The sequence below is a fragment of the Helianthus annuus genome, chromosome 8 (assembly GCF_002127325.2).
Source record: "Helianthus annuus cultivar XRQ/B chromosome 8, HanXRQr2.0-SUNRISE, whole genome shotgun sequence".
NCBI classification, from domain to species: domain Eukaryota; kingdom Viridiplantae; phylum Streptophyta; class Magnoliopsida; order Asterales; family Asteraceae; genus Helianthus; species Helianthus annuus.
The window spans coordinates 18,697,019-18,722,400 of NC_035440.2; the positions used below are offsets into that span (position 1 = coordinate 18,697,019).

Genomic DNA, 25,382 nt, shown 5'->3' on the forward strand with positions numbered 1-25,382 from the left:
ACTTGGCTCAAATTTCGCCATGTGTCTTGTTGTGATTGTTTTGAGTGAAACATGTGTAACGATCAAACTGATACTGTATAACATCTTAAAGGACAAAGTCGGTGGGTTTCCCACCGGCTTTGCCTTCACCCCCTAAACTTTTACATTATTACATTTCAAGTCCTTTAGCTTTGCTACGGCTCCTCCATTTTTAGAGTAATCAATTTTAGCCCCTTATTTAACTTTACTATTCTTTCACTTTAACAATTGACATTTTTAGCACCTAACTCTATACTAATTTAAATTTCCTTCGTTAATTTCTTTTATTTACACATATAATTTTTTTACTTAAACAACCTATTTTTCTATGCATATTTTTATGTACGTATCCGTATAAATTTAAGGGTGTCTACGTTTCGACATTTTTTTTCTCGAAACGAGTTAGGTCAAACATAACACGTTTTTCGTTTAAAAAACAATTTTTACGTGCATATTTTTATGTATGCGTCTGTATCAATTCGAGTTGTTTTTTTAATATAATACGTTTTCTTCCTTATTTTATGTACATTTTCATAAATTTTGTTCTGAACAGAGTGGAGTCAAATTAAGGTTTCTTTTTCTTTCTTTCTTTTTTTTCCAAAGCTTTAATTAATCCTGTAGAATAAGTTATGATTGTACGATATAGATTCAATTTACTTTACGTTATGATCCAATCGCATTACTTATATAGGTTACATTGTGACAACCCTCACTAAACCAGGTATCCGTACGATTTAATTGATAATTAATTGTTGCCTAATTACCGTGCTTACCTGAAATTGCTGATGAACTGCTACTTGATTTCTAATACTTGTATATTCCTGCATCATACTTTACATACTGTCACTACACAATTTACATGTCGAACCTTAGTGACAAACATGATGCACAAAAGCACAGTAGCGTTTGAACGGATAACCTATTGAACATGCTGATAAAGCCAGCATCAGGCAGACACTGCCTCTAAGGCCTGTAGGAGCCAGAAATATTTTTACTACACCCATAGTGAGTGTAGGGATACAAGGGTTGTAGAACTGCGTCTCTAGGAATAAGATATAATGACTGGATGTGCCTAAAACGTACTCTAAGCACAAAACACAGCACTTTAATTAACATATCAGCTTCTGGCTAACTAGTAAAGTGCCAAAACATGAGGAAAATATTCCTGACACTTTGGGGAATAAGTTGTGTCACTAAAAATGGTATTTACGACACTTAAAAGCTTTGTTAAGCACTTTAACGGATTACTATCCAACCAAACAACCGGACTATACCCGGAACATAAAAATACTGACAGTAACATTATTGGTCTTTTTCTGAGCCAGTTAGGGTCCCTGAATACCCTAACACCCGCATTAAAGCACAACACACTAGTAACCGAGTTAAACTCTAAACTAACTTGGTTTAACCTAACTAAATACTTAACCTCTAGTTAGGGTCCCTGAATACCCTAACACCCGCATAAAAGTATCATAGTGACAGATGGAATCTTGGCCGCCCAAAGTGATCTAGGACCATCAGTGGATCTAAAAAAGATAAGAGTTCACTTACTGGTTATGCTATTCACACACACACACCAAAAACTATTGTCTCTACCTACTGTAGAGAAATGGCTGTTGAGGCCATTGTCTCTGTGGTACTACACAACCTAACAAACTTACGGATCGAAGAATCAAATATATTTAAAAAGGTTAGAGATGAAGTAGAAAGGGTTGTCATGGAGCTTAGGGAGATGCAAAGCATTTTAAATGAGGTAGAACATCAAGAACAAGGTGACAAGGTGCTTACAGAATGGATACTAAAGTTTCTAGACATAGTCTACCGCGTGAAGGATGACATAGAATCTTTTTCCCTCACAGAAACACGCTTGAAAAATATGGGTTTGGTCAAGAAGCGGATATCCGTCACTGCGAACAAGTTCAAACTTTGCAGAGAAGTACCAGATGAGATGGTTGATTCTATGAACGTTCGCAGACTCAAATCCAAGATGAATGGAATCAGCAAAGAAATTCAAGAATGGAAAGAAGGAAAACCTTCATTGGCTCTGGCACCTGTTCAAGGTTCTTATGCGATGAATCGCGATGAACAGCCATGGCAAGAGAGCGATGGTTATTATGCACCAAAGAAGGAAGAAACCATCTTCAAGAAAGATGTTGAAAAGTTGGTGAAGCAGTTAACCAGCAATAGCAAACCACTTCAAATTATTTTGGTATTTGGAGAGGTTGGAACAGGGAAAACAGCTCATGTGAAGACGATATACAACAAGTTAGAGGTCAAGAACAAGTTTCCATGTCACGCTTTCGTAATCCTCACCACAAAGTGCTCGATTAGATATCTCATGATCACTATACTGCAACAAGTGACCAGCTTGAAGGCGAAAGATAAACTCAAAGATGAGGACTTGATGGTAAAGCTGAATGAGTTCTTGAAGGGTCAAAAGTACTTGATAGTAGTGATTGATGTAAAAAGTTCTGGTCTCTTGAAACAACTAAAAGACGTGTTGCCAGATACAAACAATGGAAGTAGGGTTGTGATCACCACCCCTGATGAAGAAGTTGCTTCATTTCCAGATGCAACAACCCATTATCATTTCAAACCACTAGACATGGAAGATGGGTTAAAGTTTTTCATCAAGAAAGTATGGGGTGTAAAAGGAATCCCATTCGCAGGTGATGTCATAGAGGATCTAAAGAACAAAATAGCCGAAAGATGCAAAGGGACCCCTCTAAGGATAATAATGCTTGCTGGATTGCTATCAACTAGAAAAATGATGTATGAAGATTGGTTGAGTGTTTTTGAGCAACATGATTTTGCAGCGAAATCACCTTCGTTTGACATTTTAGCTTTCTGCTACAATGATCTTACGCCTCACGTTAAGCTATGTTTTCTTTATTTGGGACTTTTTCGAAAAGGATTTGAAATACCTGTGAGAAGGTTGTTTCGGTTGTGGCTTGCCGAGGGTTATGTAAAGCCATCAGAAGGGGTTATTCTGGAGGACATTGTAGAAGGATATCTTGAAGAGCTTGTGAAGAGAAACATGGTGGAAATAACAAAAAGACGATCTGATGGGACTCCCAAAAGATGCAGAATGATTGGAGTTCTATATGACATCTTCATGCCGAAAGGTGTAGAAATAGGCCTCTTCCACCTCCACCAAACGTCGGACGAAAATCCAAATGCAACAACAGAACCTCGATTTGGAGTTCGCCGGGTGGTTGAATACACCAATATCAAAGACTACCCATCTACCAAACCTTTCAACCAGAATCTACGGTCCTACATATCCTTCAATGGAAGAAAGAAAGATACGCCTGCAGAAGAAGTAGGAACATTTTTAGAAAGAATCATTGGAGTAAGAGGTTTTGGATTGCTCAGGGTGCTTGATTTAGAGGGTGTTTATCGACCACAGCTACCGGAGAATCTGGGGAGCTTATATCACTTGAGGTATTTAGGATTGCGATGGACTTTCTTAGACACTCTTCCGTCTTCACTTGGTGATTTGCTCTACCTTGAAACACTTGACATCAAGCACACACATATCACAGCGCTCCCAAGTTCTATATGGAATATGAAGCATCTCCGACATCTTTGTCTGAACGGAGTTCGTCTAGATATACCTGTGCAGTCAACCAGACATAGAGCTCCGAGCCAGCTCCAAACTCTATGGGGTTTGTTCGTAGACGAGAAGATCGCAAGAAAGATTGGTTTAACTTTGAGCAGAATGACCAACCTACGAAAACTTGATCTGACAAGGCAGTCATCCTCAACGGTAAAAACAACGACCATCACAACGGCAACAACGACCACCACTACGACAACATGCCATTCATCCTCCTATGAAGAAATCGGTTTGTGGATTTCATCACTGTCTAGCCTTCCGTCTCTAAGATTGAGGTCCAAGGACAAAATGGGCCGGCCTTCAGAGCTCATCGTTAAACCTTTCTCGAGTCTTGTAAATCTCTCTCAACTGTACTTATTAGGAAGTTTACACAAATCTATTGATTGGTACCAGATGCCACCTGCACTCAAAGTTCTTACTTTATCAGTCTCGCATCTAGAAAAAGATCCCATGCCGACACTATCTCAGCTGCCGAGCTTGATTGTCCTGAGGCTTTTAGCTGCATCTTATGTGGGAGAAGAAATGTGTTGTCCGGAAAACGGATTCCCTGCGCTCCAAGTTCTGAAGCTTTGGAAGCTGGAAAGGTTAAAAATTTGGACCGCACATGGTGGAACAATGCCGAATCTACATACCTTAGACATTAGGTGTTGTAGAGAGCTAGAGGAGATTCCTGTAACCTTGCTGCAGATACAGAGTTTTGAGAATTTGATCTTGACAAATATGCCAAAGCAGTTTGTTTCTGGTACTCGAAAGAAAAAGAAGAAACACACCAAGATTGTGGAAAATGAATAGAACGGCTGAGTAACGGTCCCACTAGTAAACCGAACCTTTATCTATCTTGACCTACCCTTGAAAGAGTCCAAACCCAAGTTGTATCTGATAGCTTTGAGCCTCTGTAGCAAATAGAGATTAGCCATAGACAAACTGCTTAGTACTAAAATGTTTGTACTCATGCTATGCACTAATATTCTATCTCATATGCATTTCTAATGTTCTATTCATCTGGTGCCCATAAATACAGTTAGCAGAATAGCATAAATTCCTACTGATTTGTTTATATGTTTTTGTACCTTTTTTATTTGGTTTTAGGTAATTCGCCATCAGGACATGAAAATGTCATTCGAAGTTATGTGGTACATGTTTGATTTTCGTATTAAAGTGGTGAAGAAAAAGAAATATAATGACATGACCACAATGTAAGAGATGATAGCAAAGAAAATTTGCTACCAAGGGATAAATAAAATGATTTTGTTTTTAAGGGCATTGCTTTTATCAAGAAGAATCACAGAAATGCAAGAGAAAAACAAGTGGTAAGTAGGGAAAATCAAGAAACATCAAAGTTCCATGAGGCAGAAACACAAAATATAGAAGAGAACACTCTTCAAGAGAAAGTTGATAAAACTCTTAAATGAGAAAAACCATTATCAACCCTTTTTATAAAGAAAATCTACTTGCAAATGTGGAAATTTGGGTTCAACGGTTGAGCAACCCGCCTCTGACTGTTTTTCACAACCTTCGGCCAATTATGCCAATTAACCCATCTTAAAATTTAAAATGCCCATATCAACCCAAAATGGAAAGGATAAGCTTATTTTGCCAGGCCTAATTGACATCAAGCAAGCTATTATAGATGTTGTAACTGTGAAAAACATAACAATACCAATGTGAAGGATCAAAACGGATAAAATACGAAAGTATGAGGGTGGTACGGTAATCTCTATAGGGGTGGTTCGGAGGAGATTAGTCTAAGTAATTTAGATAATAGGTTTATTGTTTAAACGTATTAGTATTGGGTCAGGATTAGTTCCTTGTTAGTCAAGTTTTCTTGTTAGTCAAGTTTCCTTGTTAGTCAAGTTATTTAGGTTATAAATAGCTGAGTTTGTTTCTTTATTTTATACACTTGTAATCCAGTTTTTTTTATTAGTAAAAAGTGTGGATCGTTGTGATCAAATTGTGTTAGTTTGTTTGTTCTTGATCGTCCCAGTTTCAACAACTGGTATCAGAGCAACAAACGAATCTTGGGAACAAAAGAAGAAGGTTCATCGCAGGGGAAAGAAATCCGATTGACTCAGTCTTCAAGAAGCCACGATCGAAGGAAGTAAAGAAACCGGTCAGAGGCTGTGATCATTCAACGAAACCAAGAAGAACACGAAGAATACTCTCAAGAATTCTCCATGGCAGAATTTCAAGTAGTCAGTGGGATTAAGAAACTGAATCAGTCAAACTACACGACTTGGGCAACATGTATAAAGTCGTATCTTCAGGGACAAGATCTATGGGAAGTTGTAGGCGGCTCAGAAACGCAGGTTCCCAGGATCGATACGAATGGTACGATTCATAAATGGCATGTGAAGGCAGGACGAGCAATGTTCATCTTGAAGACGACAGTTGATGAAGAGATGCTTGAGTATTTTCAAGAAACCGAGTTTCCAAAGCTGGCTTGGGATACTCTAGCAAACCTCTTCTCAAAGAAGAATGATACGAGACTCCAACTACTCAAAAGCGAGCTCATGTCATTATCTCAAGGTGAGTTGTCGATTCCACAATACTTTAGGAAAGTAAAGACTCTTTGCCGGGAAATAGGGGAGTTAGACCCGCAATCAAAAATGGTGAACCACGGATGAAGAGAATAATTATCCATGGTTTGAAAGCTGAATATAGATCCTTTGTCACAGCCATTCAAGGCTGGCCAAATCAACCTACGCTAACCGAGTTTGAAAACCTTCTAGCTAGTCAAGAAGCCTTAGCAAAGCAACTCGTCGGAGTGACCGTAAAGACTGAAGCCGAAGCACTATATATGGAGAAAGGGAAGGAAAAGGCTCGGGCTAGGAAGAATCAAAGTCGATACAATGATAAAGCGAAGAAAGGTGGCTGGGAGAAAAAGAACCATGACAAGGATGATAAGTCAGACGAAAAGAAACCAAGCAGTAGTAACAAGCGGTTTCCGTATAAATGTTACAACTGTGGTCGTAAAGGCCACATAGCCAAAGATTGTCGAGACAAGAAACAAGAAGAAGGGAATAGCGTCGGGGTCGAAGATGAAAAAGGCTGGGATGCTAAGGCTTTTCTCGCTCAAGGAGAGGTGGTAACGGCATTAACTGTTACGGTGGAGGATCAGGCAAACAAACTTGATGACTGGATTATGGACTATGGATGCTCCAACCACCTAACCGGAGATAAAAGTAAGCTATCTAACCCTAAATAATATGAAGGTAATCGTGTAGTTGTCATAGCAGATAACTCGAGACATCGGATATCGAGTATTGGAGATGTAAGGTTCCCGAATCAAAAAGCTTGATCAGATTTAACCCTCGAAAGTGTATACCATGTACCCGGAATGAAAAAGAATTTAATTTCAGTTCCACAAATAACTGAAACGGGAAACTATGTTCTATTAGGGCCTCATGACGTGAAGGTCTTTGACAATTTCGAAACAAAATCAAAACCAATCCTGCAAGGGCAGCGTAAAGACACGGTGTATGTTCTCTCTGCAGAATCAGCATATATTGAGAAAACAAGGAACCATAATAGCACTGATTTGTGGCACTAGAGACTTGGTCTTGTTGCGTATGATAAACTAGAGTTAATGGCCATGAAAGAAGTTGTGAATGGTCTACCAAAGTTAGAAGTCTCCAAGAAAATGGTATGTGGAGGATGTCAATTTGGTAAAGCTCATCAGCTACCCTTTGATAAGTCTAAACAGAAGATGTCTCAACCGCTCGAGTTGATTCACACCGATGTGTTCGGTCCAGTTAAGCAAAAATCTATGGGAGGTATGGAGTATATGATTACGTTTATAGATGATTATACTCGGTTCGTTTGGGTAGCATTTATGAAAGAAAAATCCAAAGCCATACTCAACTTTAAGGAATTCAAACAAGAGGCAGAACGAGATGTTGGGTTAGAAATACGAATGCTACGATCAATGGTGGAGAATATACATCACGGGAATTTAATGATTATCTAAAGGCGTGCAATATCAAACGACAGTTAACGTGTTCGAACACACCACAACAGAACGGTGTATCAGAACGTAAAAACTGTCATCTCGCCGAGGTATGTGGTAGTATGCTTCATGACAAAAACGTACCGGGTCGATTTTGGGTAGAAGCGATGTCTACAGCAGCATATGTGATTAATCGTCTGCCTCAACAAGGCCTTGGGTATGTAACTCCGTTTGAATTATTATACAAAATTAAACCAAGTATAAGTTACTTTAAGGTTTTTGGTTGTGTATGCTACGTGTTTGTACCGAGCCACTTACGTCACAAGTTAGAAAAGAAAGTTGTTAGGTACATCTTTGTCGGGTATGATCATGAAAGAAAGGGTTGGAAGTGTTGTGACCCGAACTCTAGAAGAAGTTATGTGTCTTGGAGTGTTGTCTTTGATGAAAATTCATCTTGGTGGTCTGTAAACAAAGAGATCTTACCGGATAGTGAACAGCTAAAAATCGATTTAGAAACGGCCAGAATAAAGTTCGAATGGTCCGAGGATGACGAGGAAGAGAATGACGAACAAGTTGTTCATCCTGAATCAGAAGTCGAAGTGACTCAAGAAGGTGGCCAAGAGAATGTGGCAGAGACGCAACCCAGACGATCAACTCGTGAACGCCGAGCAAACCAGCGATATGCGAATGTTGTAACTACCGAAGAAGTAATTTGAGAACCAGAAAATTACCATGAAGCCTGTGAAAAACATGAATGGGTAGCAGCTATGGAGCAGGAAATCGAAGCATTAAAAAGTAATGAAACATGGGAGTTGGTTTCGAAACCAGAGGGAGTTAAACTGGTAAGTTGTAAATGGATTTACAAGCTCAAACGAAAAGCGGATGGCACAATTGATCGTTATAAAGCCCGTTTAGTGGCAAGAGGTTTTTCGCAAGAATACAGACTCGATTATGATGAGACGTTCAGTCCCGTAGCAAAGATGATAACGGTAAGAGTCTTGATAGCTTTAGCGACAAGCTTGAGGTGGAGCCTTAATCAAATGGATGTAAACAACGCTTTCCTTTACGGAGATCTAAATCACACTATTTTTATGGAACAACCAATTGGATTCGAAGAAAAGGCGCAATTCGGTTATGTGTGCAAGCTCAAGAAAGCATTATACGGCTTAAAACAATCCTCACGCGCATGGTATGGAAAAATTGGCAAATTCCTTGAACATTGTGGGTTTACGAATTCAGTAGCCGATGCGAGTTTGTTTGTAAAACGGGCTGGAACAAGTATAGCAGTGGTATTAATATATGTAGACGACTTGATAATATCCAGAAATTGGAATGAAGAAATCGCTCAACTTCGAAAAAATCTCTCTGTTCGGTTCAGAATTAAAGATCTTGGAAGGTTAAGCCACTTTCTAGGTTTGGAGATAGAATATGGAAAGTCCAATTTGCTTTTACATCAGAGAAAGTATACAGTTGGATTACTACAACGGTTCAATATGTTAGACTCGAAGCCGGCAACAACGCCAATGGATACGAATGCAAAGATGTACGAGAAGGAAGGGCAAGAACTTGAAAATCCAACAGAGTATCGGCAAATCATCGGAAGTCTCATATATTTGACGTTGACACGACCCGACATCGCATTTGCGGTTGGAGTCTTGAGTCGGTTCATGCAAAAACCACGCCGACCTCACTTGTTTGCTGCTCGAAGAGTTTTGAGATATGTGAAGAATTCGATCGGTTTAGGAATAGAGTTCAAGAGGGAGTCGAGTATAGAGTTAAATGGATTTTACGATGCGGACTATGCAGGAGATCCGAATATCAAAGATCGACAACTGGTTACGTATTCTTCATTGGAAGTAGTATGGTATCATGGTGTAGTAAACGTCAAGCCACGGTGTCCCTATCAACCACTGAAGCAGAATATCGGGCATCCGCGATGGCAGCCCAAGAGGTGACTTGGGTGGTTCGGTTGGTAGAAGAATTGGGTCAGAAAGTTGATTACAAAGTAAAGGTATACTGTGACAACAAATCTGCAATTCAGCTTGCGGAAAATCCGACGTTTCATGCGCGAACTAAACAAGTAGAAGTACATTACCATTTTGTTCGAGAAAAGGTGTTAAATGGTGATACTGATCTTGTGTACTGTAACAACTCTCATCTAAAATTACCTTTTCTTATTCTATTATGTCTAATAGGAAACCCTAATTGAAACCCCCAAGTAGTATTGCATGACCCCTAAAATTTTCAGAACAGTTGGAATCAGGATCAGAGCCCCTAAAACTGAGGGGGGGTAAACCCTAGTTGATATTATCAACACAGTTTTTCGTAGAAATCGAATTTTATCATTATGTCGACTCACCCAAGCTACTGAGACACGGGGCTACCCTATGCTAGGGGGTACCCCTTGCGCCACGCGACAGCCCCTCGCGCCACGCGAGGGAGCTGTTTTTCCAGTATAAATAGGGGAGTTTGGCACTTGAAATTCGGCGTTGGTTCGACGTAAAAACTCGCTTCGTACACTGAGATATCGTCTGTTTACTACAAAACACACAGCACGAAATTCTGCCGCGATAACAGGGTAATAGCTCGATCACTGCTAGATTTCAAACTGCTCAATTCTTTTCTTTCCTTCAGCTTTTATTATAGTAAATAGTAGCTCGGGGTTATACCCTCTAAATCCCGAAACTCTGCCCGTTATTAGGGTAATAACTCTAATCACTGGTACGATACTTTATCCGATCGATTAAAACCGATCCAATGGATGTTTAAGTGCTGCCAATATCTGGCTATACTTTGTCATTTATTGTGAGGGTTTCGATCTCGTGATTATCGTTAAAGTTGAATTGAGTTACTACACTAATACAAGTTCCATTATGTCTCGAAATTAGAATTCGTAATCAGGGAGCTGCTAGAATACTTAGCAACTAAGTAAACTTAGTAGTTAAATAAACTTAGTAAACTTACCAATTACGTACACTCAGTTGTTAAGGAAACTTAGCAGTTAAGCTAGTTGAGTAGATTAATTAATCTGCTAATTAAGTTAAGTAATCAACTAAGCAAATTATAAGAGTTAAGATAAATTAATTAGTTAAGTAGTTAATTAATTAATTAAGTTAAGAAAGGTTAATTAAGATTAATTAAGATTTATTAATCCGTTAAGCAAAATTTATTTAAGCTAAGCAAGATTAATTAAGCTAAACAAGATTAATTAAGCTAAATAAGATTAACTAAACATCTAGATAGATATACATGAAAAATAAAAATATATGAAATAGATAATATCAAAGGAAGGTGCTAGGAAGGTGTAAGAGGATATATATTTAGGTAGGAAGTTTCCTAGAAAATGTATAGGTAACTTCCTAGAAAGCTATAGGAAACTTCCTAGAAATTTCATACTTCTTACCTATAAATAGGAAGCCTAGGAATTCATTTCCTTTGCTCATTTCTTTTCTTCTTCTCTCTATACGTTGGTGTTCTAACCAATAATCACCGATGCGATATTCTGTCCGATCGATTCAGGAACCAACTAATGGATGCCAAAGTGCTACACTTTGTGAGTTCGTTAAACGGATGCCAAAGTGTTGTCTAATAAGACTATACTTTGTGAAATTCGTTAAGGTTCGAATCTCGTGACCATCGTTAGGTTTGATGTGGTTTTGCACTAATACGTATTCCACTCTGTTAAACTAAATGTTTAACTACCCGAAACTCTACACCATACTCTTACAATCAAAATGGATGCTTAATCATCAGAAGGTTCAAAACCATAAAGTATATGCTTAATTATCAGAAGGAGTAGAATTAAGAAGCTTGTTAAATCAATACTGCATGCTTATGAGGTGAGTCCATTCTCTTTCCTCACAGTTTGTGAGTCATTCTCTTTTTACCAAAATTGCTTTCAAAATCATGTTTGGTTTCAAAGTTATAATTACAGGGATTAAGTCTTTGTAGTCTTCAATTACAGCCGGTATGTGGGGTTTTGTATACATTACTTGATAACCGTCACCATTGGACAACGGGTTAGCCAATGGGTGATATGACCATAGTTACAGAAACGAATCGAGTGGCAAATACCGTTGGGTAATTGGTTGATATATAAATATTGTAATCGCCCTTAATACTATACATTATAACAGTGTGTCGTTTTGTATAAAAATGAATGAACTCACCAGTATTTCCTGCTGACCAAATCTTTTTAAAACGCGTTTCAGGTAATTACTGTAGATTGGAATAAGGGTGATGATGCGGCACCAACAAGGCTTATAGAAGTGGCTCATTTTATCAATTAAATTAAATTAAGAAAAGTTGTTTTATGCAATCGGATTTATTCTATATTAAAGCTACCTTTCAAAACAAGGTTTTATCCCATCTATTTAATAAATAAAATCCGGTGTTTTCTAAACTTTGATATTTTCCTAACTCGCGGTCCTGATGAAATTTCCGCTGCAATACTTTTCAAAATAACCACCGGTACCACTCGATTGTTCGCGGCTCCCGTCCAGGGTAGGGTCGGGGGTCGTGACATGTACATAGATACCAACTTACATAAAGATGATGTTTTAACAAAGAGTCTTTCGAAGATAAAGTTAATGGAGTTTCGATCAAGCTTAGGAACGAAGAACATTGGTATTGAGAGGGAGTGTGAAAAACGTAACAATACCAATGTGAAGGATCAAAACGGATAAAATATGGAAGTATGAGGGTGGTACGGTAATCTCTATAGGGGTGGTTTGGAGGAGATTAGTCTAAGTAATTTAGATAATAGGTTTATTGTTTAAACGTATTAGTATTGGTTCAGGTTGAAACAGGTTCAAGTCAGAACGGGTTTAGGTTGAAACAGGTTCGGGTTGGAATGGGTTTTCGGCAAGCGGGTCACCCAAATTGTATTTTAGTGCAAAGAAACCCAATATGATATAAAAAATGTTATACTGTTGAAACAAGGTTGTTATTGTAAGCATACTGAACATACCAACTAGAATCATCATCATCATACTCAATATATCCCATCAATAACAAAGTTAAGGTAGGGTCTCAGGAGGGTAAGATGTAGACAGCCTTACCTCTACCCTGTAGAAATAGAGAGGCTACTTCCAGGGAGACCTCCGGCTCGGTAGTAGTTTTGCATCAAGCCTTGGACATAAGGCACATAACACTCAGTAATTGGGACAAAAGCCGATTAGCGCATGTACCCCCTTGTCTTTCAGCTATCAACGCCACCACATGATGCATGATTAACCATCCCTCGCAGGTAGCAATTTCAATCCATATTTCACTAACAAATGGGCAGATTCAGGTTGACTTTATCTCTACGAAGTCAAATGGGTCAAACAAGTCACACAGGTAAATGAACTCAATAAACTTGATGCTAATATATTTGACCTACAAAGTCAAACCATGCTCCGTTTGAAAGAAATCTAGAACATTAAAATAAGTGTGAAATTGTATATGAGTCCATTTGACCATAAAAGTCCAGTTACTAGTTCTTAACTTTTTTTAGGTCAAACTGAAGTAATTAGCAAGTCCCAAATTGATTATGTATAGGGGCAATTCTGAGCCGAACCAAGGTTTAAAAGAACGGAAACAAGTTTCGAGGCGTTTTCCCTTCGCCTCACGAGGCATAAGCCTCGAGGCGAACCGAGGCGTAAGCCCGAGGCCGAATTAAAAAAAATTATATATCTTGCAAAAATAATAATATTAGCTAAATTCATCATCAAAATCATCAAAAACACACATAAAAAAGACATAAATTATTTGAAATTGACACAAAAAGTTAAAAACATCAAAAACAAATATCAAAAACCCCTTAGGCGCAGCCTTTATAAACCCCATGAGGCGCCTTAGACTCGTTTTTTGGGTGTTTCACCTCAAGGCGCACGCCTCAACTGTTTTTTAAAACCATGACCTGAACTAATACATTTGACCCATGACCCGATCCGACCCTGTTTTGACCCATGAGTCGACCCGATCGTTAGCCGGAACGGCTCGATCCTAAACAAGGGTTGTTTTGGTTCAGGTTGAAACAGGTTCAAGTCGGAATGGGTTCAGGTTGAAACAGGTTCGGGTTGGAATGGGTTTCGGGTCGGTCGGGTTGGTTTAGGAAAAGACTTTTGTTGTTAAAAGGACTTACAACTTACACGTTGTCATTTGTGTCGTTAAAAGTATTAGGTGATGTCGACCCATAACAAAAATAAAAAATAAAACAGTAACATAATATTGAAGAACAATAAGCAACATAATATTGAAGAACAATAAGTGGTTGTATCGCCTAGGAAAATTCTGCACTTTGCTGCGATTTTTCTGCAGATAAAAACATTTTAAAAAATCCTCAGATTGATACTCATTTTCAACTCCTCATTTAAGCTTTTTAAACAGTTTTGATTGGGTTTAAGATGAACAAAAAGCAAGTCAATATGAATAAGGTTGCAACATTATTCATAGGACTATACTATGTAGTAATTTAATCGTTTAAACATCAAGAAGTTTATGACCTTTTATAATTTTATCTACTCAAAATACTCAAATATAATTTACCAACAAACTTAACGACAAACTAGAGAAGATTTGACGAAAATTGATTATAAAAACACGTTCATTTTCATTTAGGCAATTCAACAACAAACAGTTGGTGTGCAAGGGTTTTCAGAGGGAAAAAATAGAGCATATTTTCTGAGATTATAGCAACAAATTGAGGAAAAAAGTAGAGCACATTGGTGTTTGGGATTCTTTCTCAAGAAATAAGTCATAAGTGAGAAGTTGGAAATTCTAACTTCTCAACACACAAAACCTTTTTAAATAAGTTAATCTAAACCCTACAAAAAAAAAAAAAAAAACTTATTAACTTTTATGGTAGAGGTTCCTGTAAAAAAAAGGTTTTTTGTGAGAAAGGTAAGAAACAATCTACACCATTAGATCTTTGATCTAATGGTTGAGATCATAATGGCAAAATTGTAAATAATGTTTACTATTAAACATATCAATTTTCTAGATTAATGGTATATAGGTAAATTTAACATTTTTCAATTAAGAAACTAACATTAATGCACATGTAACTTCCCCCGTCTTTTTTAAACGTCAATAACTTTTTACGTAACTTTTTTTTAAAAAAAAATATACCATAATAACGAGCGTTTTTTATCTTTAATATGAGTACCATATTGCTATACTTATATAGAGAATAAAATATGTTTCGATCAGATGTTTAGTCCATGAATGGTGTTATATACTTACTGAATTGTGTTATATACTTGCTGAATGGTGTTATATACTTACTGAATTGTGTTATATACTTGCTGAATGGTGTTATATACTTACTGAATGGTGTTATATACTTGCTGAATGGTGTTATATACTTGCTGAATTGTGTTATATACTTACTGAATGGTGTTATATACTTTGCTGAATGGTGTTATATACTTGTTGAATGGTGTTTATAGAGATCTTTTAAAAAAATCCACTTCCTATAATTAAGGTTGCGGTTATGGGAAGTTTTTAATTAATTGAATTAATGATAAAATTATTTGTTTACCCTTTTGAATTAATTTAGATTTAAGACACATGTCATCTCCACAATATTTCTCACCTTTCTCACATTTTAACTTTTTTTACAATAACCTTACCCTTTTATAAGTCAATAAGTCATAAGTTACTCTAAAATAAGCTAGCCCAAAACACCCCTGAGATCGATGTAAAGTTTGAAGAAATTAGACCAAAATGTTTACCTGTTTCACCCAGTTTCACCCATTCATTTTTTCTCTTGACCCGCACTGACCCGTTCTTGCCTTTTCATCATATCATTTTAACCCATTTTGACCCATCAAAGTTAAACGCTAAACCCAAAACAACCCAGAAAGTTGTTATTATAACCCATTAGGACCCAAAATGAGATTAATGGGTTAGTTTTGTCAGGCCTAACTACCACTAGAACATTTTTTAAAAATTTATCAGATTATTGACCACCAAAAAATCATTTATTAGAAGGAAAACCAATCAATACTAGACATGTGGAACAACTTTGCTCAAACTTTAGCCACTTTTGCATTAAGCATTGGCGCAAAAGTACTACCACTTTGGCACCATTTAGACTAAAAACTAACACACTGACACATGCCATAACTGACGCAAAGTTAACGGCATACGCACCACTTGGCTCAAATTTCGCCATGTGTCTTGTTGTGATTGTTTTGAGTGAAACATGTGTAACGATCAAACTGATACTGTATAACATCTTAAAGGACAAAGTCGGTGGGTTTCCCACCGGCTTTGCCTTCACCCCCTAAACTTTTACATTATTACATTTCAAGTCCTTTAGCTTTGCTACGGCTCCTCCATTTTTAGAGTAATCAATTTTAGCCCCTTATTTAACTTTACTATTCTTTCACTTTAACAATTGACATTTTTAGCACCTAACTCTATACTAATTTAAATTTCCTTCGTTAATTTCTTTTATTTACACATATAATTTTTTTACTTAAACAACCTATTTTTCTATGCATATTTTTATGTACGTATCCGTATAAATTTAAGGGTGTCTACGTTTCGACATTTTTTTTCTCGAAACGAGTTAGGTCAAACATAACACGTTTTTCGTTTAAAAAACAATTTTTACGTGCATATTTTTATGTATGCGTCTGTATCAATTCGAGTTGTTTTTTTAATATAATACGTTTTCTTCCTTATTTTATGTACATTTTCATAAATTTTGTTCTGAACAGAGTGGAGTCAAATTAAGGTTTCTTTTTCTTTCTTTCTTTTTTTTCCAAAGCTTTAATTAATCCTGTAGAATAAGTTATGATTGTACGATATAGATTCAATTTACTTTACGTTATGATCCAATCGCATTACTTATATAGGTTACATTGTGACAACCCTCACTAAACCAGGTATCCGTACGATTTAATTGATAATTAATTGTTGCCTAATTACCGTGCTTACCTGAAATTGCTGATGAACTGCTACTTGATTTCTAATACTTGTATATTCCTGCATCATACTTTACATACTGTCACTACACAATTTACATGTCGAACCTTAGTGACAAACATGATGCACAAAAGCACAGTAGCGTTTGAACGGATAACCTATTGAACATGCTGATAAAGCCAGCATCAGGCAGACACTGCCTCTAAGGCCTGTAGGAGCCAGAAATATTTTTACTACACCCATAGTGAGTGTAGGGATACAAGGGTTGTAGAACTGCGTCTCTAGGAATAAGATATAATGACTGGATGTGCCTAAAACGTACTCTAAGCACAAAACACAGCACTTTAATTAACATATCAGCTTCTGGCTAACTAGTAAAGTGCCAAAACATGAGGAAAATATTCCTGACACTTTGGGGAATAAGTTGTGTCACTAAAAATGGTATTTACGACACTTAAAAGCTTTGTTAAGCACTTTAACGGATTACTATCCAACCAAACAACCGGACTATACCCGGAACATAAAAATACTGACAGTAACATTATTGGTCTTTTTCTGAGCCAGTTAGGGTCCCAGAATACCCTAACACCCGCATTAAAGCACAACACACTAGTAACCGAGTTAAACTCTAAACTAACTTGGTTTAACCTAACTAAATACTTAACCTCTAGTTAGGGTCCCTGAATACCCTAACACCCGCATAAAAGTATCATAGTGACAGATGGAATCTTGGCCGCCCAAAGTGATCTAGGACCATCAGTGGATCTAAAAAAGATAAGAGTTCACTTACTGGTTATGCTATTCACACACACACACCAAAAACTATTGTCTCTACCTACTGTAGAGAAATGGCTGTTGAGGCCATTGTCTCTGTGGTACTACACAACCTAACAAACTTACGGATCGAAGAATCAAATATATTTAAAAAGGTTAGAGATGAAGTAGAAAGGGTTGTCATGGAGCTTAGGGAGATGCAAAGCATTTTAAATGAGGTAGAACATCAAGAACAAGGTGACAAGGTGCTTACAGAATGGATACTAAAGTTTCTAGACATAGTCTACCGCGTGAAGGATGACATAGAATCTTTTTCCCTCACAGAAACACGCTTGAAAAATATGGGTTTGGTCAAGAAGCGGATATCCGTCACTGCGAACAAGTTCAAACTTTGCAGAGAAGTACCAGATGAGATGGTTGATTCTATGAACGTTCGCAGACTCAAATCCAAGATGAATGGAATCAGCAAAGAAATTCAAGAATGGAAAGAAGGAAAACCTTCATTGGCTCTGGCACCTGTTCAAGGTTCTTATGCGATGAATCGCGATGAACAGCCATGGCAAGAGAGCGATGGTTATTATGCACCAAAGAAGGAAGAAACCATCTTCAAGAAAGATGTTGAAAAGTTGGTGAAGCAGTTAACCAGCAATAGCAAACCACTTCAAATTATTTTGGTATTTGGAGAGGTTGGAACAGGGAAAACAGCTCATGTGAAGACGATATACAACAAGTTAGAGGTCAAGAACAAGTTTCCATGTCACGCTTTCGTAATCCTCACCACAAAGTGCTCGATTAGATATCTCATGATCACTATACTGCAACAAGTGACCAGCTTGAAGGCGAAAGATAAACTCAAAGATGAGGACTTGATGGTAAAGCTGAATGAGTTCTTGAAGGGTCAAAAGTACTTGATAGTAGTGATTGATGTAAAAAGTTCTGGTCTCTTGAAACAACTAAAAGACGTGTTGCCAGATACAAACAATGGAAGTAGGGTTGTGATCACCACCCCTGATGAAGAAGTTGCTTCATTTCCAGATGCAACAACCCATTATCATTTCAAACCACTAGACATGGAAGATGGGTTAAAGTTTTTCATCAAGAAAGTATGGGGTGTAAAAGGAATCCCATTCGCAGGTGATGTCATAGAGGATCTAAAGAACAAAATAGCCGAAAGATGCAAAGGGACCCCTCTAAGGATAATAATGCTTGCTGGATTGCTATCAACTAGAAAAATGATGTATGAAGATTGGTTGAGTGTTTTTGAGCAACATGATTTTGCAGCGAAATCACCTTCGTTTGACATTTTAGCTTTCTGCTACAATGATCTTACGCCTCACGTTAAGCTATGTTTTCTTTATTTGGGACTTTTTCGAAAAGGATTTGAAATACCTGTGAGAAGGTTGTTTCGGTTGTGGCTTGCCGAGGGTTATGTAAAGCCATCAGAAGGGGTTATTCTGGAGGACATTGTAGAAGGATATCTTGAAGAGCTTGTGAAGAGAAACATGGTGGAAATAACAAAAAGACGATCTGATGGGACTCCCAAAAGATGCAGAATGATTGGAGTTCTATATGACATCTTCATGCCGAAAGGTGTAGAAATAGGCCTCTTCCACCTCCACCAAACGTCGGACGAAAATCCAAATGCAACAACAGAACCTCGATTTGGAGTTCGCCGGGTGGTTGAATACACCAATATCAAAGACTACCCATCTACCAAACCTTTCAACCAGAATCTACGGTCCTACATATCCTTCAATGGAAGAAAGAAAGATACGCCTGCAGAAGAAGTAGGAACATTTTTAGAAAGAATCATTGGAGTAAGAGGTTTTGGATTGCTCAGGGTGCTTGATTTAGAGGGTGTTTATCGACCACAGCTACCGGAGAATCTGGGGAGCTTATATCACTTGAGGTATTTAGGATTGCGATGGACTTTCTTAGACACTCTTCCGTCTTCACTTGGTGATTTGCTCTACCTTGAAACACTTGACATCAAGCACACACATATCACAGCGCTCCCAAGTTCTATATGGAATATGAAGCATCTCCGACATCTTTGTCTGAACGGAGTTCGTCTAGATATACCTGTGCAGTCAACCAGACATAGAGCTCCGAGCCAGCTCCAAACTCTATGGGGTTTGTTCGTAGACGAGAAGATCGCAAGAAAGATTGGTTTAACTTTGAGCAGAATGACCAACCTACGAAAACTTGATCTGACAAGGCAGTCATCCTCAACGGTAAAAACAACGACCATCACAACGGCAACAACGACCACCACTACGACAACATGCCATTCATCCTCCTATGAAGAAATCGGTTTGTGGATTTCATCACTGTCTAGCCTTCCGTCTCTAAGATTGAGGTCCAAGGACAAAATGGGCCGGCCTTCAGAGCTCATCGTTAAACCTTTCTCGAGTCTTGTAAATCTCTCTCAACTGTACTTATTAGGAAGTTTACACAAATCTATTGATTGGTACCAGATGCCACCTGCACTCAAAGTTCTTACTTTATCAGTCTCGCATCTAGAAAAAGATCCCATGCCGACACTATCTCAGCTGCCGAGCTTGATTGTCCTGAGGCTTTTAGCTGCATCTTATGTGGGAGAAGAAATGTGTTGTCCGGAAAACGGATTCCCTGCGCTCCAAGTTCTGAAGCTTTGGAAGCTGGAAAGGTTAAAAATTTGGACCGCACATGGTGGAACAATGCCGAATCTACATACCTTAGACATTAGGTGTTGTAGAGAGCTAGAGGAGATTCCTGTAACCTTGCTGCAGATACAGAGTTTTGAGAATTTGATCTTGACAAATATGCCAAAGCAGTTTGTTTCTGGTACTCGAAAGAAAAAGAAGAAACACACCAAGATTGTGGAAAATGAATAGAACGGCTGAGTAACGGTCCCACTAGTAAACCGAACCTTTATCTATCTTGACCTACCCTTGAAAGAGTCCAAACCCAAGTTGTATCTGATAGCTTTGAGCCTCTGTAGCAAATAGAGATTAGCCATAGACAAACTGCTTAGTACTAAAATGTTTGTACTCATGCTATGCACTAATATTCTATCTCATATGCATTTCTAATGTTCTATTCATCTGGTGCCCATAAATACAGTTAGCAGAATAGCATAAATTCCTACTGATTTGTTTATATGTTTTTGTACCTTTTTTATTTGGTTTTAGGTAATTCGCCATCAGGACATGAAAATGTCATTCGAAGTTATGTGGTACATGTTTGATTTTCGTATTAAAGTGGTGAAGAAAAAGAAATATAATGACATGACCACAATGTAAGAGATGATAGCAAAGAAAATTTGCTACCAAGGGATAAATAAAATGATTTTGTTTTTAAGGGCATTGCTTTTATCAAGAAGAATCACAGAAATGCAAGAGAAAAACAAGTGGTAAGTAGGGAAAATCAAGAAACATCAAAGTTCCATGAGGCAGAAACACAAAATATAGAAGAGAACACTCTTCAAGAGAAAGTTGATAAAACTCTTAAATGAGAAAAACCATTATCAACCCTTTTTATAAAGAAAATCTACTTGCAAATGTGGAAATTTGGGTTCAACGGTTGAGCAACCCGCCTCTGACTGTTTTTCACAACCTTCGGCCAATTATGCCAATTAACCCATCTTAAAATTTAAAATGCCCATATCAACCCAAAATGGAAAGGATAAGCTTATTTTGCCAGGCCTAATTGACATCAAGCAAGCTATTATAGATGTTGTAACTGTGAAAAACATAACAATACCAATGTGAAGGATCAAAACGGATAAAATACGAAAGTATGAGGGTGGTACGGTAATCTCTATAGGGGTGGTTCGGAGGAGATTAGTCTAAGTAATTTAGATAATAGGTTTATTGTTTAAACGTATTAGTATTGGGTCAGGATTAGTTCCTTGTTAGTCAAGTTTTCTTGTTAGTCAAGTTTCCTTGTTAGTCAAGTTATTTAGGTTATAAATAGCTGAGTTTGTTTCTTTATTTTATACACTTGTAATCCAGTTTTTTTTATTAGTAAAAAGTGTGGATCGTTGTGATCAAATTGTGTTAGTTTGTTTGTTCTTGATCGTCCCAGTTTCAACAACTGGTATCAGAGCAACAAACGAATCTTGGGAACAAAAGAAGAAGGTTCATCGCAGGGGAAAGAAATCCGATTGACTCAGTCTTCAAGAAGCCACGATCGAAGGAAGTAAAGAAACCGGTCAGAGGCTGTGATCATTCAACGAAACCAAGAAGAACACGAAGAATACTCTCAAGAATTCTCCATGGCAGAATTTCAAGTAGTCAGTGGGATTAAGAAACTGAATCAGTCAAACTACACGACTTGGGCAACATGTATAAAGTCGTATCTTCAGGGACAAGATCTATGGGAAGTTGTAGGCGGCTCAGAAACGCAGGTTCCCAGGATCGATACGAATGGTACGATTCATAAATGGCATGTGAAGGCAGGACGAGCAATGTTCATCTTGAAGACGACAGTTGATGAAGAGATGCTTGAGTATTTTCAAGAAACCGAGTTTCCAAAGCTGGCTTGGGATACTCTAGCAAACCTCTTCTCAAAGAAGAATGATACGAGACTCCAACTACTCAAAAGCGAGCTCATGTCATTATCTCAAGGTGAGTTGTCGATTCCACAATACTTTAGGAAAGTAAAGACTCTTTGCCGGGAAATAGGGGAGTTAGACCCGCAATCAAAAATGGTGAACCACGGATGAAGAGAATAATTATCCATGGTTTGAAAGCTGAATATAGATCCTTTGTCACAGCCATTCAAGGCTGGCCAAATCAACCTACGCTAACCGAGTTTGAAAACCTTCTAGCTAGTCAAGAAGCCTTAGCAAAGCAACTCGTCGGAGTGACCGTAAAGACTGAAGCCGAAGCACTATATATGGAGAAAGGGAAGGAAAAGGCTCGGGCTAGGAAGAATCAAAGTCGATACAATGATAAAGCGAAGAAAGGTGGCTGGGAGAAAAAGAACCATGACAAGGATGATAAGTCAGACGAAAAGAAACCAAGCAGTAGTAACAAGCGGTTTCCGTATAAATGTTACAACTGTGGTCGTAAAGGCCACATAGCCAAAGATTGTCGAGACAAGAAACAAGAAGAAGGGAATAGCGTCGGGGTCGAAGATGAAAAAGGCTGGGATGCTAAGGCTTTTCTCGCTCAAGGAGAGGTGGTAACGGCATTAACTGTTACGGTGGAGGATCAGGCAAACAAACTTGATGACTGGATTATGGACTATGGATGCTCCAACCACCTAACCGGAGATAAAAGTAAGCTATCTAACCCTAAATAATATGAAGGTAATCGTGTAGTTGTCATAGCAGATAACTCGAGACATCGGATATCGAGTATTGGAGATGTAAGGTTCCCGAATCAAAAAGCTTGATCAGATTTAACCCTCGAAAGTGTATACCATGTACCCGGAATGAAAAAGAATTTAATTTCAGTTCCACAAATAACTGAAACGGGAAACTATGTTCTATTAGGGCCTCATGACGTGAAGGTCTTTGACAATTTCGAAACAAAATCAAAACCAATCCTGCAAGGGCAGCGTAAAGACACGGTGTATGTTCTCTCTGCAGAATCAGCATATATTGAGAAAACAAGGAACCATAATAGCACTGATTTGTGGCACTAGAGACTTGGTCTTGTTGCGTATGATAAACTAGAGTTAATGGCCATGAAAGAAGTTGTGAATGGTCTACCAAAGTTAGAAGTCTCCAAGAAAATGGTATGTGGAGGATGTCAATTTGGTAAAGCTCATCAGCTACCCTTTGATAAGTCTAAACAGAAGATGTCTCAACCGCTCGAGTTGATTCACACCGATGTGTTCGGTCCAGTTAAGCAAAAATCTATGGGAGGTATGGAGTATATGATTACGTTTATAGATGATTATACTCGGTTCGTTTGGGTAGCATTTATGAAAGAAAAATCCAAAGCCATACTCAACTTTAAGGAATTCAAACAAGAGGCAGAACGAGATGTTGGGTTAGAAATACGAATGCTACGATCAATGGTGGAGAATATACATCACGGGAATTTAATGATTATCTAAAGGCGTGCAATATCAAACGACAGTTAACGTGTTCGAACACACCACAACAGAACGGTGTATCAGAACGTAAAAACTGTCATCTCGCCGAGGTATGTGGTAGTATGCTTCATGACAAAAACGTACCGGGTCGATTTTGGGTAGAAGCGATGTCTACAGCAGCATATGTGATTAATCGTCTGCCTCAACAAGGCCTTGGGTATGTAACTCCGTTTGAATTATTATACAAAATTAAACCAAGTATAAGTTACTTTAAGGTTTTTGGTTGTGTATGCTACGTGTTTGTACCGAGCCACTTACGTCACAAGTTAGAAAAGAAAGTTGTTAGGTACATCTTTGTCGGGTATGATCATGAAAGAAAGGGTTGGAAGTGTTGTGACCCGAACTCTAGAAGAAGTTATGTGTCTTGGAGTGTTGTCTTTGATGAAAATTCATCTTGGTGGTCTGTAAACAAAGAGATCTTACCGGATAGTGAACAGCTAAAAATCGATTTAGAAACGGCCAGAATAAAGTTCGAATGGTCCGAGGATGACGAGGAAGAGAATGACGAACAAGTTGTTCATCCTGAATCAGAAGTCGAAGTGACTCAAGAAGGTGGCCAAGAGAATGTGGCAGAGACGCAACCCAGACGATCAACTCGTGAACGCCGAGCAAACCAGCGATATGCGAATGTTGTAACTACCGAAGAAGTAATTTGAGAACCAGAAAATTACCATGAAGCCTGTGAAAAACATGAATGGGTAGCAGCTATGGAGCAGGAAATCGAAGCATTAAAAAGTAATGAAACATGGGAGTTGGTTTCGAAACCAGAGGGAGTTAAACTGGTAAGTTGTAAATGGATTTACAAGCTCAAACGAAAAGCGGATGGCACAATTGATCGTTATAAAGCCCGTTTAGTGGCAAGAGGTTTTTCGCAAGAATACAGACTCGATTATGATGAGACGTTCAGTCCCGTAGCAAAGATGATAACGGTAAGAGTCTTGATAGCTTTAGCGACAAGCTTGAGGTGGAGCCTTAATCAAATGGATGTAAACAACGCTTTCCTTTACGGAGATCTAAATCACACTATTTTTATGGAACAACCAATTGGATTCGAAGAAAAGGCGCAATTCGGTTATGTGTGCAAGCTCAAGAAAGCATTATACGGCTTAAAACAATCCTCACGCGCATGGTATGGAAAAATTGGCAAATTCCTTGAACATTGTGGGTTTACGAATTCAGTAGCCGATGCGAGTTTGTTTGTAAAACGGGCTGGAACAAGTATAGCAGTGGTATTAATATATGTAGACGACTTGATAATATCCAGAAATTGGAATGAAGAAATCGCTCAACTTCGAAAAAATCTCTTGTAGGTCCCTTTTTCGCGGAGGATTACGAACCTAAACCTTGTTATACAAACCTACTAGCGAGTGCGGAATCCAAGCTAGCAAGCAAACCGAGTTAGTAGCAAGTAGAGAAACAAACACACAAAGATTCACCGATTAACACTAGTCGTATTAATGCAATGAGGGTTTCGGTTACAAGCTCAATGTTTACAGAAGTGTTCTATAAACTCTCTAAGTGTGTGAGTGAGTTCTGGGCAGAATGCTCTCTAAGCTTCTATCTCTCGGATGTGTGGGAATGGCAGAACTCCAGAACTCCAGAACTAACTCACACTCAACACATGCATGGGTATATATACCCAGCTCAGCAGGTCTGGTCGAAGGATTCGACAGATGGTCCGAAGGATCATCTGTCGACCACATGTTACACGAAAGATCAGCATGGACCTCGAAGGATCATCCTTCGAGGTCTAATGGTCGAACCATGGTCGAACCATATCTTTCGATCACCTCGAAGGATCAGGTGTATCCTTCGAGGCTATCCTTCGATCAGAACATCTTTCAACTGTTGTCCAAGTCACACCGGAGGATGGTTGACTTGGTCAACTTACAATACAAATCAGGACATCGTTTATATCAGACCGAATACAGACAAAGTACAGACACAAGTGCACCAACAAACTCCCCCTTGGCTGTAGCTTTGTCTTTGATCTCTAAGCTTTGTCTTGTTCTTTTA

The 25,382-nt window shown here is 38.3% G+C and overlaps 2 protein-coding genes across 2 annotated transcripts; both read left to right on the forward strand.

The window, feature by feature from the left end:
- Positions 1–1,627: 1,627 nt before the first annotated feature.
- On the forward strand, positions 1,628–4,429 carry LOC110899707 (probable disease resistance protein RF45). The gene has a single exon (XM_022146603.2). The coding sequence runs from the start codon at positions 1,628–1,630 to the stop codon at positions 4,427–4,429; it is 2,802 nt and encodes a 933-aa protein (XP_022002295.1).
- Positions 4,430–17,350: 12,921 nt separating this feature from the next.
- LOC110899706 (probable disease resistance protein RF45) lies at positions 17,351–20,152 on the forward strand. Its single transcript, XM_022146602.2, has one exon. It carries the CDS (start codon positions 17,351–17,353, stop codon positions 20,150–20,152), a length of 2,802 nt encoding a protein of 933 aa, XP_022002294.1.
- The last annotated feature ends 5,230 nt before the right edge of the window (positions 20,153–25,382 follow it).

What these genes read in the sequence shown, in the direction of transcription:
- LOC110899707 (XM_022146603.2), top strand. Translation starts at nt 1,628, where the DNA reads ATGGCTGTTGAGGCCATTGTCTCTGTGGTACTACACAACCTAACAAAC.
- LOC110899706 (XM_022146602.2), top strand. Translation starts at nt 17,351, where the DNA reads ATGGCTGTTGAGGCCATTGTCTCTGTGGTACTACACAACCTAACAAAC.